At 35.3% G+C, this 16,840-nt stretch overlaps 1 protein-coding gene across 3 annotated transcripts in view; it reads right to left on the bottom strand.

The window, feature by feature from the left end:
- The window catches only part of EFCAB3 (EF-hand calcium binding domain 3), a 40,274-nt gene that overhangs the window by 19,137 nt on the left and 4,297 nt on the right, over positions 1–16,840 (bottom strand). For 2 of the 3 annotated variants that reach the window (XM_074220607.1, XM_074220608.1), the window contains exons 4-6: positions 15,573–15,629; positions 13,589–13,642; positions 4,698–4,751 (exon numbers count right to left, since the gene is read on the bottom strand). In XM_074220607.1, the coding sequence (XP_074076708.1) occupies positions 4,698–4,751; positions 13,589–13,642; positions 15,573–15,629 (165 nt within the window). Of the gene's footprint in view, positions 1–1,309; positions 1,393–4,697; positions 4,752–13,588; positions 13,643–15,572; positions 15,630–16,840 lie in introns of those variants that run through there. The other variant, XM_074220609.1, reaches the window with a different exon arrangement.

Raw genomic sequence — 16,840 nt, 5'->3', positions numbered from 1 at the left:
TAACAGAACTTTATGGACTATAATAGTCATAGAAACTAGCATTTATATGCTGCTTTAAGGTTTGTAAAACATTTTACAACTATAATTGTATTTTATCTTCACAATGATCCTGCCAAATAGATGCTATTATTATCCCCATTTTACAGATGATGAAACTGAGGCAGGCAGAAGTGAAGTGACTTGCAGCCACACAACTAGTTAAGTGCTTGAGGCTGAATTTGAATTTGGGTCTTCCTGAATTCAAGTCCAGCACTCCAGCCACTATATCACTTAAATGCCTCTATGCTATTGTAATGGTCTCAATCAGAGAGGGAAAATATTTTAAAAATATGGTTGGGCCATCCTCTGTACCAGGGTGGAGGAAACCCAGTCTCCTTAGCACCTCCCATAACTCCTAGAAAATTTTAAGGGCTGGGGCAATATCCATTGTTTCTTTACCTCCCTATTTTCAATAGTATAACCTCAGGAAGTAGAGGAAAAGTGAGTGATTTAGAAATAAAACTTGCCCACATCCAAACATCTAATGTCACAACCAAACTCAAGAAAGTTTGTAATGTTTCCATTTTTCAGACGTCTTGTTACTTACACCTGGAGCACCTAAGCTCTGCTGTGTGTAGATTTTTTGCTATTTGTTTTCACTGTCCTATGTGCTTTCAACCTGGGTAGCCTATCCTTATATTGCCATCTTACATAGGCATCACTACCATTCTGTCCTTTTTTGCCCAGTGTGAGGCAAGGAGCAGTATGATAGTCTAGTTTAGCTAGAAAGGCCATTTCCTATTTCCTTCTCCCCCATTCCCATATTACCTTTATGAGTAATGTATGTCAGACTTTGGGGGTTCAGGGACTACATTTGGTAGAGACCTTTTCTTTGTTTATATGCTTGATTTTTATGCTTTAAATTATCTTCCAAAAGAAGGAAGTTTTAAAAAACAATGTTTTCACAAAGTTGCTGAAGAGGAGGAATAATGGAAGATCAATTGTTAAATAATGCAGTCAGAACAAAAAAAAATCAGAAAAAACAACTCTATTTGATTTCTCCTGAAATTACCCAGTCCAGAGACTAGTAAGTAGTTGTTCCTAAAAGTTGATCCATGGGTGGGGAACTTATTACCTAGCCAGAAAACCTAGGAGGAAATCCAAACCCTGACAATATAAAATCTATCTAATCATTCAATATCAGCATTAGTTTTGACTATATTTTTACTCCTATGCAAAAGTGACAGTTAGCAAATCAAAACTGGGATTTTGGTATAGAATTCTACTGAATTCTGAAGTTTAAACAACAAATTTAAATTATACCACTTACCACCTCTTGGCCTCCATCAGCGAATGATCAAAACCTCAAAAAGGGTTTATTCCATCATATAACTGTGACCTCACTGCTCATTCTCATGGAGAGAATGAAGCAAGAGAATAGATTCTTGCTGTCTCAGAGCTCCATGCCTTTCAGAGAGGCAGAACAATGTTCCTGGAGAAGTTTGGGTTATGTGTGAGTGTGTATGTGTATAGTGGAAGTGAAGAAGGATGAAATCTTAGAATTTTAGAATTGGTCAGAAATTTTGAACAGGACCTATGGGAAAGAAAAAACTTTTTCCTTAAACTTTCCATGAATAAATTTGCTTACTGAAAATAATTTGGGTTAAAAGGCAATACATAACTAGCTTTTCCATTCCCAACCCCTGACCACTCTCTAATCCCTCTATTTTAGGATGAATGATGTAGAAGGAAAATTTCATTAAACTGGTTAGGCCACGATGACCAGAAAGAGAAGGAATGGAAGACTATTGTAAATTGTAAAGGAAAGAATACTAACTCTAGATATTGTGATTTCTAGTTATAAGTGAATATTACTGATGATATCACTGATATTAGAGACTGGAAACCTATTGTTTCTAAACCTGCATATGAGGGAAACATTTGAAAACCTAGCATGCAGCCAGGCAACTTCCAGAAGTTCTATCTAGAACAAACAAAATAAGCCAAATCCATAAGAATTGGTAAGTATTTAGTATTTCTTGGGAAGGTAGGCTGATAGAGAGGAATTAATAGAAGTGACTAATGTCAATTTTACATTCACAACATGGTATCTTAAGAGATCTTATTTGGCTTGTATCACTCAGTTTTCAAAGTGATTTTCCTTAAGTTCAAGAGAGCTAATAATATCTCTCACCTACTATTCCATAAACTCTAGTGCCTCTATAGGATTGTCAAGATATTTGGAGACACCCTGTTTCCCAGAGCTAAGGCCTAATAAGCAGGCTGTGCTCTAAGCTTGACCTTTGCACTGTGGATGATCTCAGTCCAGAATTATTTTCCCACCAGTATCAGGTGTTCTTTGAGCTTGGACAAGCACCTGCTGTAATCAAGTTCTGGACATGAAGCTGTGCTATGAATTAAAATCGTCACTTTGTTATTGTTACCCCTCATTGACAGGGTCATAACTCACTGTGTCTCCAAAGGTATAATAAGTACTGAGAACTCCCCACACTGTCTTGGGGTCTCCCCAGTAGTAGTCGGGATCTAGCACATGGGTCTTACAAGTTGCTTTCCTCACTTTGAAATTAATTAAACTTCTATTTGTGTCCTGATTTTCCTGTCTCTAGCCTGCTTTGTTTGATTCTGGCCAGTTATAGATTAGAAGCTAGTTCTAGTTCTGCTGATGATATGACTTCAGATTTTTAGTTTTTTACAACCTGGCCCCACCCTATCTTTCTAGATTATTAACTTTTTTTCTACATTACTTGAATCTACTTGAATTCCAGCTCAAACTGGTCTCTCTCCTCTTTATTCTTCCTCTCTCTCTCTCTCTCTCTCTCTCTCTCTCTCTGCTTTTCCTTTCACAGTATTTCATGGCTGGATTATACTTCTTTCTTCTTCTTCTTCTTCTTCTTCTTCTTCTTCTTCTTCTTCTTCTTCTTCTTCTTCTGTTTTTACTTTCAAAGCAAAGAATCCTTTTCTTTAATGAAGCAACCCAAACACTACTTTCTTCTACATGATGTCTTTCCTGATTTACCTGTTTGCTAGAACAAAGCTTCCTTCCCTAACTACCCTATATTAATTTTATATTTATGTATGTATGTTTTACTTTACCTAATAGATTATATAAATTCCTTATGAACAGGGAGGTTTTGGTAGATATTTGCATCTCCAGGGCCTAGTACAATGCCTGACACATAGGAGGCACTTAATGTTTTTTATTTGCTTGATTTTTCAATTTAAATTCCTCAATGGCAATTTTTCAATTTAAATTCCTCTATGGCAAATCATTCATCTTAGTAAGGCTAAGCAAATTACCATAGATAGCAATAACAATTCCAAAGTCCAGGAAGGAAAGAAGAAAAATGAAGAAAAATAAAGTATAGTAGGGAATATAAGGGGGAAGGAAAGAAATACTATATATTTGTAAATCATAGAACACAATCTCAAAAAAATTAAACTGAAAAAAAACAAATAAAAGGACAATATAAAGATTCATCCTATATATAAACAGGTCATTGGAGAATGTTGCAATGCTAATAACTTTGACTTGTGTACAGGACAAGGTCTAAGAAACAGTATGATTGAGGAGGAAAGCAATAACAGTGGACTGAGGAGGTAAATAAGAATGAGAGACAACAGATGGGTCAGTGCAATCTGGAGATATATATATATATATATATTTGCAAGGTAATGGGGTTAAATGGGTTGCCCAAGGCCACACAGCCAGGTAATTATTAAGTGTCTGAGGCTGGATTTGAACTCAGGTACTCCCGACTTCAGGGCCAGTGCTCTATTCACTGCACCACCTAGCTGCCCCCAATCTGGATATTTTTAAGACACTAAAATAAAATGAAAGCAAAAAGATTGTAGCCCATTGCATACATCACCTATAGAGGATTAAAGGGGAAATTAAAATTATATAAGAATGCTTAGAAATTGTGATTTGTGCAGGAAGTAGTCTTAATGAAGAAATAGATTCATTGAAGGACCTAAGTAAAATTGCCCTATGCTATTTTTTTTGGGGACAGTTTCACAGTTTGGAAAACAACTTAAAAATCAACCATTACCAGCTCTGATCTTGCCTCCACCTTGTTTTTATCCTCCTGTCCATAGGTGGGGAACCTTTTTTTCTGCCGAGGGTCATTTGGATATTTATAACATCATTTTCAGGTTATATTTGGTCAAAAAATTAATTCACCCCTAAGAAGCTACTAGATTTATTGAATTTTGAATCCCACCTGAGGTTGCCTTGCTAATTCCAGACCAATAAGGCCAGCAAGCTGGAAGTTTCCCTACCACTGATAGACATATACAATAACCCTTCATTTTTTTATTAGGTTTTTAGGCCAAATCTATATCAACCAAGGTCACTTGAGATGCCTAAAGAATGTAAGATTGAAATAATATCTGTTAACCTTTTTACTAATTATATGACTTAGAATTGGGCTACTTGTATACTACCTTAGAAAAAAATTTGTATTTAAAAAACTCTAGAGAATGAAGCTTTCAGTAACAAAAAATTAACTTGTTTGCTCAAATTCAGAGCTATGTGTGGAAAAAATAGTTTATAAATTAGAATTTAATGATCTTAATAGAAAGCTTAGGGAAAAGAACAAACAAATCAAATATAAGAAAAAACAATGAGATTTTAGGAATAAATGTGAGGTACCAAAAGATCAATTCTACAACATCTTCTTACATTGCTTATTACTTACTTTTAATGGTCTTTGTAAAGTCCTTCAGTTTGGTGAGATCCCTTTTCTGACCAACTGTAAGTCAAGGATGAGATGAGATTTAGAAGGAGTGAAAAGCAAGATAAATTTTAAAATAGCATAAATAGAATACTGTTGTACTGTAAGACATGACAAGGAAGCTTTCAGAAAAATCTGGGAAGACTAAAATGAACTGCTGCTAATGAAATGAGCAGAACCAGGAAAACAGTAACAGTAATATTGTGCAATGATAAACTATGAATGATTAACCATTCTTAGCAATATGATGATTCAAGACAATTCCAAAGGACTTTCGATGAAAAAATGCTATCTACTTTCAGAGAAGAACTGATGGATTCTAAATGCAAATTGAAGCATACTTCTAAAACTTTTTTTATTATTTTTTTGTTTGCATTTTCTTTTGTACCATGGGTAGTATGGAAATGAGGTTAGGGTCTGTGTGACTGCATGTATATGATCTATATAAAATTACTTGCAATTTTTAAGTTGGGGGAGGAAAGGGAGAAAGGGAGAGGGTGGAAGTGAAAATAAATAAAAGTAAAGTGTTAATTTTTTTAATGTAATTGAGAAGAAAAAATGTAAAAAATAAAAATGGGATGAAAATTAACAAACATGGTTATTTTCTTTAATTTGTCTTAAAATTATATTTTATCTGCAGAGAGGAATGGAAAATTGACAAGAGGAAATAAGCATGTTTGTTATTTCTGTTTCATTCACTCCATTTTCAAATGAAGGCACTCAATGTGGGGAAGAATTTTAGATAGATTTACCGCTCAAACTAAAGAACATTCTTCAGGATATCAGTTCTAGGGAAGATGGCAAGAAGTGTCCTGGAGGCTGTCATTCTGTTGACCAGGGGATATGAACATTTGCTAATTAGTGTATTCTTATTAAAATTCTGAATCAGTTTGTTGCCTAAAAGAATGTGCTTTCTAAAGTAGAGTCTAAAACCTAAGAATGTCAGAGCTCAAGGGAGAATGGAAATCAAGTTCAATCAATCCTTTGTCTTTTACAAAGGAGAGGTAGAGTTAATTGGCTTAGATTATACAGTGAGTTGGTGGCAGAACTAGATCTAGAGCACAGGGCTTCAGATCCCAAGCCCAGTCCCCTTTCTATTATTCCCTGCTAATTTTTTTTTAGTTCATCTACATAATATGTAGGCCCATATATAATGCATCAAACAGTGATAATCAGTCTTTTTTTCTTTTGTGGCCATGCAAAAATGTCAGTGAAAAAATAAGTGGTTTGAATGTATTTTCACAGTCATATGGAAAATGTTTGGCTGTACCATGGGACCATTGTGACTATGCTAGATATAATGGTATAAAAATAATTTGTTAAACACCAACTCTGTCAAGAACTGTAGATACAAATAAAAATCAATACACATTTGAGGTCACATTCTGGTTAGGGGAGAAAACACCTATAAGAATATTCCATTGCAGGGCAAACTTGCAATGGAAAGGCAGATGATAAAGCCCAGGAGTCTTTAGGGTGAAACATGAGGTCAGATGGACCACTCAAGGATTCATCAGAGGTCATACTAGCAAGGCAGATGGCAAGGCCCAATAGGCTATTTTATAGGGAGGATTATAATTTGAAATCCCTGCTCATTCAAGTGGTTCGAGCAAACTATATTCCTTGACCAATGATTGCTGGGAAGGGGATATAGTGGACCTCAGGACTGGAGTGGAGCAAGGTTCTGCACCATCTCTGGAAGATATGGGGAGGATAATAGGTGGAGACTGGTATCCAGTGAGGAGTGGCTGTCCATTACCTGGCAATAAGAGTTGAGGCTTGGGAAGGGAAGGACTAGATTGAATGGAATAAAAAGAAAAAGAGCTAGATATGTCTGCAATAAAAGATAGTTTGGGGGAGAAGAAAGTAGTAGCTATGGTTTTTTTTTTGTGTGTGTGTGAGTTGAATTTTGAAGAAAACAGAATTCCAACAGAGATGAGGAAGAAATGGATTCCAGTTATGGGGTATAGGCAATGAAAAGGAAAGGAGTCAGAAGATGGAGCGTTGTATGTCAATGTTAGCAAAGCAAGTTTGGCCAGACTAAAGAGTGTGGGAAGATTGGGTTGTGAATAATTTTAAACGCCAAATGAAAGAATTCAGTTTGATCCTAGAGGCACTAAGGGATTTAGTGGAGTTTATTAAATGAATGACATGGTCAGAGCCATACTTTATGAAAACTATTATCAGCAGTGGTGGGGAGGATGGATTAGAATAGGAAAAGACCAAAAAGGAGAGTATTGCAATAGGTGACAGAGTGAAAGAGAAGGGCAAGATATGCAAGTTCCATTTTTTAGCATAATGCAGGCTCATAGGAAATGCTTGATATCTATTGTCTCTGGAAATAGAAATGGCAAGATTTACCTATTGATTGGGTATGTGGGGTGAAAGAGAATGAGGAGTCAAGGATAATTCTGAGGTTATGAAACACTAGGATGATTTGAAGGCTTAGGGCATCCTTAATAAAAATAGGGAAGTTCAAAAGGGTTTGGAGAAAAGGATAATGATTTTTGTTTTAGAAATACTGAATTTGATATGGCTAAAGGACAACCAGTTTGAAATGAACCAAGATCTGGGATTTTCCCCACACTTTGTCCTTCCTAGAGATACCTTAAGCAACAATCCTATGAAATCTCCAACATTATAATTTCCCTAGCAAAATATTCTTTTGGTTGGGATTATCTGACTGTTCTACAAAGTCCTTGAGACCTTGCCACCTATCCTGGATAAATATTCCTTGTCATTTCTGTCTGCCATGAAATGATCATGAATATAAATCTTCTTTTATGTGTACTTTCCTTCATTAGAATATGGGAGCTTGACAGATAGAAAGCTATTAACTTTTTCATTCCATTGTACTCAATCTCATATTTGGTCTTTTCCCATCTTTGTTCTATTCAATGTCAATTCCAATCAGATATATATGTATATATATATATATATATATATATATATATATATATATATATGTATTGTATATATGTATATTTGTGACTGTGATGTTCAAATGTGGTGACTTCACTGTCCTTGATGGAGAATAGTTTAAAAAAAATCTTTGCAAGATCTTCTCCAGTTTTCATTTGTTTGTTGTTCTTCCAGTTTAATCTTTGAATGGTTTTAAGATGACTTTGCTTATTAGGGTTTCTTGTCAAGCTTCATTTAAGCCAACCTGTTTCTCCATTGCTTTTGGGTTTTTTTGGGTGTTCTATAAAAGGATACTGTTCCTAAGCTCATTTTTATTCTTCAGCTTTGAATGAATTTTAATCTTTACTCTGGTGGTCTAACAATAAGGAGACAGTTAATTTAGTAATGATCCCTACATAAATAACAAATCTTGCCTATTCAAATATAATATAGTTTTGGTGTATATTAATATAGCTAATATTGTTAATGGTGCATAGGCTTGAAGTTTTTGGATAGTCTACAAGTCTTTGATTTTTTTCAATCTCTACTTCCATAATTTGTTTTCCAAAATATCTTTTGCTATATCATATATGACAACTCTGCCAAAATATTCATTTGCTTGTCAAGAGAACTAGAGAGCCCTCCAACTATTTAGCTGCAGCTTTCTTTTGTCAAATGGTATTATTTATGGGGAGGTCAAGATTGGAATGAATGAATGAAAAATGAGTGTTTTAAGTGCTTGCCATACACCAAGCACAGTGCTATGTGCAAGGGATATAAATTTAAGAGCAAAGAGAGTGTCCTTGTCTTCAAGGAGCTTATATTTTAATAGAGGGAGTAACTATACTTAAGGGATTGAGACTTAGAAGGGTACTTTGGTCCATAAAATTACGGTATTGTGAATGGGATCACAAGGGAAGAGTATGACATCCCCCTTCCATTTGTTCCTGGTTCCATAACAGGAAAGCAGCAAGTGAGAGGGAATCTATGCATACAATGACAAAGCCTTTGATGAGGAGGTGGTTGTGGATCAGGAAGTTTAAATATGGCTAGGAGCCAGGTGAAACATATACCAATCAAGATAGCTGGCCTGGCTCCAGGGTGGAATTTCTGGAGATAAAAAGATTAAAATCCCCAGAGCATGGTTTCAGATTTTAGAGGGGATGAGAAGATGTCAAGGAATATGAAAAAAATAGGATTCATTTCCTCTGGCAGAATGTCCACTTATTGGTTGTTGGATAAGAATCTTGCATTTAGAATATCAGTAGCTAAGTTGATGTATATAGATGATCTAAAAAAATAGCATTCCTTGCTTTTTTCTTTGACATTCTTCCTCTGTCACTACAGAAGCATAAGTGATCAATGGGTGACTAAGACCCATTTTATGTGTGTGTGTGTGTGTGTGTGTGTGTGTATATTCATTTTTTTTAGATGTGTATTCATTTCATGAGTTGCTGTGGCCCCAGAATTCTTCACTAAGTTGGCCAGCCTACTGATGGAACTCTCTGTAAGCTTCTTTGTACTTGGTCAGCCTGGTCCTTGGAAAGCAGATATATCATACTGAGATACTACTCAAAGCCCTCCCAGCATGGGAACCTGTAAGAATATGTACTCCTACAGCCTAGGTCCTGAGGTATGACATTAGACAGTTCATTCAGCAGTGTCTCCCATGTCAGTAACAAATCATTTCCTACCTGCTTGAATAGAATCAGTTCTTTTTTTGTTAATTGTAGCTCACTTTTTGCTCCATTTCACAATGATGCGTCATAGTAGACTTTGTATTATATTATATATGATAACAGAAGCAAAACTAAGCCACGAAATCTATGATTTATATTGGAGTCCTTGTTCAGTTTTTTTCCAAATATATCTTTCCTTTCTCTTCTTTTTTCTTTTCCTCTTCTACTCCATTTTCTGTCCACTTTCTTACCCACCATTCTCTTCCTTACTTGTGTCTTAAACCCATGAATGGTTTCTGTATCACTCTTGGGCACTGATTATCTTGGCTGGTGGCATTTATAAATTGAGAGATTTCTGTCCCTAATCTAAAGGTAAATGATTAGAGTCATGTTCTTTCTGCCTTTAGGATGCATCTTTTAAACTATATTTTAGATCATTTCTAGGACCTCAAAGCAGAAGAGTTTCACAAGTTTCCTCACCCAGCCCCACAAACTGAGCTCCCTGGAGGTGTATATTAGATCATTTTACTCCTAGACAGAAAAAGAAATAAGGAAAACAATTATGTTATGTTTTGTTAAAGTGTGAAAAACCTATGCTTTGCCTATGACTGAAAAGGAAAAAAATATTATGAGGCTTTTTAAAGTTGTTTGAGTTCATATGGATGTAGCTTATGGAAGCCCTTTTAATTCTACTCATTGATCTTAGCTATTTAGGAGACAAACCACTTTTGATTACATTCAGCGAATCCAAATGGCATATGTCTATTTTCAGCCTTTACTATGACTGTATGAAAAGAGGTCTATTTGTTCCAAAAGTATTTCTGTAAATTTTTAACCTGTTTATCATTTGCTCTGAGAAGATCAATCTTTCCCCTCTTTTTTGCTAAGCTTTCCTGTTTTATTAACACTGTATTTGTTTTTGTTTGGCTACCTTCCATATCTATTATCATCTATTTTACAGTGTCAGTAATACTTATTAAGGCTGACATTGATATAGTATACCTCTACCATCTAAATTTTCTTTGCTCTAAATCTAAGCTTTAACTTCAGGATTAACATTGGTTTCAACATAGTGAAAAAGCATTTATTCAGCACTTAATTACATGCTAGGTGCTGTACTAAATGCTGAGGATACAAAGGCAAAAAATAATCCTTTAAAAAGCTCACAATTGATTGATAAAGACAACTTATCAATAATTACGTACAAACAAGATAAAGACAAGATAAATTAGAGGTCATTTCAGAGGAAAGATCATTAACTTTAAGGGGGGGGGGGCTGAGGAAGGCTTCTTGTAGAAGATGGGATTTTAGCTGTGTCTTGAAGTCAGGAAAGCCCAGAGGCAGAGATGAGGGGGAAGAGTGTTTTTAGATTAAGGAGAATGGCCAGTGAAAATGCAGAATTGACAGATGCAGTATCTTGTTTGAGAAACATCAAGAAGTCAGTGCCATTGGATCATAGAATATGTGGAAGACAAGTGTGAGAAGACTAAAAAGGTAGGAAGGGGCTTAAAACTGTCTCTCTGGAAAATGACACATCTTATATCGACAGATCTTGATATTATATTGTATTAGTGCTGTATTACATGTATAGATATAAAAAATTCTGGCATTCTTGGATATGGTTTATATATTTACAGTACATGACTAAGGCTTAAATTCAATTGAGTTAAAGATTTTATGATAAACAATAAAGGCAGTGTAGATGTTTCAGTGTTGTCAGTTAACTTTAATAATTACCGAATCAACAATGAGTTGTTTTTGACATCTCTGGGACTTTTTGGTGTACCCTTTTTGTTTCTCAACTAACATTCTTTTGGGCATTTATAGATTTTTAGAATGATAAAAGTAATAAATACTTCATATAAAGTATTTAAATACATAATTTATATATTTGGGAAGTTGAATGGTGTTTTCATCTTTTGACAGTAAATATGTGATGCCTTTTCTTAAAAAAGGTGGGATTCAAGCTTGTTTTAGCAAGCAAGCTGGTAAAGCTTTGTCAATGTCATATACCACTGTGAAATACTTAAGCCAATAATTATGGATCTCATCTAGACCATTCACTTTCCAGTTTTGTAGAGAAACTATGGTTTTAATAATTTTCCTTGATGTAACTGTTCTATCATTCATTATACTAATGGGTTTGTAAGATTTCAGTTGAACATTTTATCCAACTTGTGCTTTTATGGTATTGGATTTCTTTCAACCATAAATTTTCTATGTCTTCCTTCTTTAGGGTATTTTTCTCTGTTTTCCAGTTTTTTTGCTTCTTTAGTTTCAAAGGCCTAATTCTTGATTAATGCTGAATTGTTTAATTTAATTTTTTACATTGTGTTTTTGAATCCTCATATCCTTAAGGGTATCAGTATTAATGGTATAAATTTCTGATCTCTTTTTCCTTTTCTGGATTTATATTACATTTTTATTGTTTTTAATTGGATAATATGACTTTCATTGTGGAACCTTGGGAGTATCCTTGTATTGCTTCTTTTCATTGCGTAAATCACATAACCCTGATTGCCTGTCATCCAGGGTCATCTCCAGTCATCCTGATATCTGGCCAAGGGACCCAAATACCTCTGGAGGAGAAAGTAAGGCTGGTGACTTAGCACTATCCCCCTTTACTCAAATCCAAATCATGTGCTTGTCATGACATCACTTCTCTGCTGTTTTTGAAAATGAAGGTCAAATGATATTATTGAAAAAAACATTATTATAATCATCATGATGGTTCTAAGTAAGGTCAGTCTACAACCCTATGCTGATTAGATTCATAGGAACAATTTAATGATACTAGTTAGGGAATTTCTCATAGTAGTGGTATTAGCAGAGCCTAAGTTATCATTTCATGGTTACTGTCCTGAGCAGTCTTAAGGTACATGAAAACCCTACTGTACATTACCTTGACTAATATTCCCTAATTTTGCCTTCCTTTCCTTTCCTCCCTCTCCCATCTCACAATATGGATGAAGGGTTGGGCTTTGAGGAAATAAAAATTATTATTATTTCATTTCTCTCATCTTTTTAATGGATTCAGATAGAAAAAGTCTTGGGAAATTTGATACCCTGCTATTACTGCTATTACTCTTCTATATTTAATGTTCTATAGTCTTTTGCACAGTTGGATAAAATAACTACTTTTTGTAGGTGAAAAAAAAGTTTTAGTTTAAGTCCAATCCTCTATAGATCTACTGAAAGCTACTTAATAGCATACAGGACGATGGGGATCATATGTACCTTTATCCTGTTCCTTTATGATTTTATTCTCCTCTTCCAGATCTCTGTATTTCATTCTGCTACTAGAAATTATGAGTTCTTGATTTGGTGATATATATTAAAAATAATGAGGCATGAGAACTGTTGGTGGAATAGGGGAAATGTTTCTATTTTTCTAAAATTTTATTTTACAATATACTTTAAAAGAGTTTTACAACTTCATTTGACTCATCATATTCTTGAATTTTTGAAGATATCAATTTATTTTGCTAGTGGAAGTAGGATAGAGCATCTATTCCCATGATAAAGAGTATATTGAGAAAAGTACTTGCTTGACAAAGATAGTTTTGAAAAAGGAGAAAAAGGAAATTGAACAAAGAAAGGGGAAGGAAAACAATGTAGATAAGGAAGAGATTGGGTAGAACACAGAAGAAGAGAAAAAGAAACAAAGAAAAGAAAGGATAAAGAGTTGGTTTAAAAAGACATGCTTTATAGTTTATAAAGTCCTTTTACATACATTATCTCCTTTATGTCACTCAACAACCCTGTGGAGAAGGTAACATGCTAGTATTTTTATAATTATCAATGTTTTAGTAAAATGAAAACTCCTATAGGTCAAACAGCTCATTTTTATATTTGGATTTCTACTGCCTGGCACATAGTGGTTTATAAATACATATTAATTGATCCTCATTCCATACATGAGAAAGCTGAGGGTAAGAGGTGAACTGATTTACCCAAAGGGACAAAAATAATTAGTGACAGGACAGAACTGGAACCCAGGATTTTTTTGGCTCTAACCCTAATAAAAATTCAATATTAGGGTATCATATTTTCATAAATTTAGAGCTAGTAGGGACTTCAGAACTCAGCTAATCCAATTCCCTCATATTTTACATATAAGGAAACCGAGACTGGAGAAAATAAGTGATTTGCCCACAAGTTATAAATGGAAGAGCTAGGACTGGAACCCAGGTGCCATGGCTCCAAACCCAGTATTTTTCCCCACTGTACTAACTCTTAATTGACTTTAGTGTCTTTTTACAGATTTTCACTTACCTTTAAGATCTGCTAGGGAACGTGTCAATCTATCCTTATTGACCTTTCTGCTGCCTAAAAATGCAATAAAACACAAGAGGCTTTAGACATCGAGATAACTAAAATACAAATTTTGCATCGAGGCAAAATGCAATGATGAAAATAGTATAAAGGGGACAATTTTTCCTATGGGAGAGAGGAATTAGTAAACTGGTTTGCCTTAGAAAATTGTATGTAATTTCTTCCTCCAGATAGTATTATAACCAAGGAAAGACTTCAATTCAGTGAATTCATACAGTTCATTAAGATCCCGGAAAGCAGTGTGGGGGGAGCGGGGCTTAAGGTCAAAGGGACAGATAGAGAAATAGACATATGTTGGAGTATGGGGAAAGAAGGGGAAAAAGAAGGAGCTTCTGCCTATTGGTCTTGATTTTTAATATTTTAATCCTAGGGAGGTGGAGGAAATTCAGTCCAATTTTTTTTCTTTCCTACTTTAGCAGGTTCCAAAGGAGAAACAGATCCTATTATTTTGAAGGCAGTTATAGATCCATAGCTCTAGAATTAGTCTCTATCATAGAATCACTAAAAAATGCTTTTATGATCTTTATTCTCTTACTTATAGAATATGCTTAGTGAATGCTTGTTGAATTAAATTTAGTGGAATACAACCAATTCCTCATACTTTTATAATACTTTGCCACATGCTTTTTTCCATTATGACATTGTGAGGTAGGTGGTGCTACTGTTTACCTCATTTTATAGTAGGGAAACTGAATAAATGTCAAAATTTGAATTTGAACTTTGAGTTCAAGGCCTCAGAATCCTAGATATAGGAAGGGCCCTTAGTGACCACTGAGTCCAATTCTTTAACTTTACAAATGAAGAAACTCAGATTGGGAGATTGCTCAGGGTCATACAGCTAGTCATTGTCTGAGACCACATTTGAATTCAGGTCTTCCTGGTTCCACACACAGCATCTGCTTCATCACCTAGCCTGCCTTAAGTGACTTCAGTATTTCATTACTTTTTTCATTTCACTCACTCACAAATACCCATTTAAAAAATGCTTATTCTATGTTAAAGAAGTAGGTAGACAAAAATTCTTCAGGTCCTACCCATAGAGAGTAAGAAAAAAATTGAGATTTAAACTTCAGACCTTGATTCTCAATCTATTCTCCTTTCCATGACACCACACTTTCCTCTTTGGAGGGATCTGAGATGTCCTTTAAACATTAGCCCAGGCAAAATTTAGACAAACACGAAATATTGTGAATCTCCAAATCTAAAGGAAATTGTTAAGATTATTTCTGGGTTGTTCAGAGAAGCAGATTTTAGGCTTAATTTCCCAGAGTCTAAAGAAGCACAGGAAAATGTCTCCTACATTTCTGTGGTGAATACTCTACATCCCTATGTTCTGAGAAAAATGAGCTGAGCAACTTTGCCTCCTTATTCTCTTACACTCTAGCTTTTTTGGTTCACAATCTCCAGCCCCTATGCCAGCTCATTTGGGTTGGATGGAAACAAGATCCCATTTGAGGCAATATTGGGTTACTTTTCTGTTACTCCTTAATTCTACTCCTTTCTACCTTCTTCCACCAATTTCTTTTATTTTTATTCTTCTATTTTTTTATCATTTTATTTGCTCCCCTTTTCTTTATTATTCTTTAGACTTCCTATTTACTAAAATGGGCTTATCTTCCAGTAGTTAGTCTTTATACATGCACTGAAATTGAAGAATTCTATCCTAAAAGGAATAGTCTGAGGCATCTTTTTTTTCCTTAGGTTTTTGCAAGGCAAATGGGGTTAAGTGGCTTGCCCAAGGCCACACAGCTAGGTAATTATTAAGTGTCTGAGACCAGATTTGAACCCAGGTACTCCTGACTCCAGGGCCAGTGCTTTATCCACTACGCCACCTAGCCACCCCCATGAGGCATCTTTCTTTACAAAGTATCAGACATTTTCACACAAGCAAGCCTAAGATCCCCTCATGATCTGTATCACTCACCAACATATGGCAGGCGTTTCTTCAGAAAGTTTTCTTGTCTTTGAACATCAATGTTTTCTGTTTAGAAAAGATGGGAATGGTAAATGGTGGGAGTATGAGGAATCTGTAATGACTCCAGAGGGTCAAAGATGCCACCCATTCTATCAAATCCAAATGCACAGATGAACTAGCCTTTGAAATGAACTTACCCACATAAAGAGGAAAGTCATTAGGGAATTCAGAAATAGAAATTATTCCCTTCTGGTTCAGGGGATTATGCTAGACTGAAGAGGCCTATACTGAGGAATGTGAAATGATCATTAGATAATTGGTGAACACCAACAATCAGTGGCACATTAAGCTTCATTGGTTTAGCTAATAAGTAGGGTTTGGTTTTCTTTGCCTTTATCTCAATAATTTCTATTGGTCATATTGCAACCCTATATTTTACCACTAGCTTGGAGTCCTACCATTTTGTCTGTCTCAATACTGTTGCAAAAGTGAAACGAGCATACTTCATTTCAGGAAATTCAGGACTTGTTACAAAGAGATTGGAGAGTATTTGGCAATCTTGGGATTTAAATAGATAACACATTCATCCACAATAGAAAGTATCACAGTTGTTATCCTGGAGCCTTGACTTTTTCTCACCATCCCATAATCAATCAATCACTGAATCTTGCCATTTTCCCCCTTTATAACATTACTGACATCTATCTCCCTCTTATTTCTACTCACACAGTCACATTCTCATTTCTTTTTTTTTTTTGGCAAGGCAATGGGGTTAAGTGACTTGCCCAAAGTCACACAGCTAGGTGATTATTGAATGTCTGGGGCCGGATTTGAACTCAGGTCTTCCTGACTCCAGGGTTGGTGCTCCATCCACTTGCATCACCTAGCTGCTCCCCTCTCATTTCTTTTGTTTGTTCTTTGTTTTTACACATACACAGTCTTAGCTAAAGTCATCAACCATTTCTCCCTTGAAGAAATATTATGATGGCCTCTAATTTGATTCCCTGCCTCAATAGTCTCTTCCCCTACCAATCCATCTTCCACACAGTTTGCCAAAGTGATTCTCTTTAAGCACAGATCTATTGATCATGTCACTCAAAAGATCCTGCTATTTATCTTGTATCAAATATATAAATTCCTCTCTCATCACTTTCCCTGCCTACTTTCTGTTCTTCACCCATGACCATCCATTTTGTAACATTATATTATCTTACTAACAGTTCCCCATGCTCTCCTTACTTCTATCTCAGAATCCTTCTCTTTCTTCAGTGAACCAC

Source organism: Macrotis lagotis, chromosome 2, assembly GCF_037893015.1.
Source record: "Macrotis lagotis isolate mMagLag1 chromosome 2, bilby.v1.9.chrom.fasta, whole genome shotgun sequence".
Lineage (NCBI taxonomy): Eukaryota > Metazoa > Chordata > Mammalia > Peramelemorphia > Peramelidae > Macrotis > Macrotis lagotis.
This window is presented reverse-complemented; position numbering and strand designations above follow the sequence as displayed.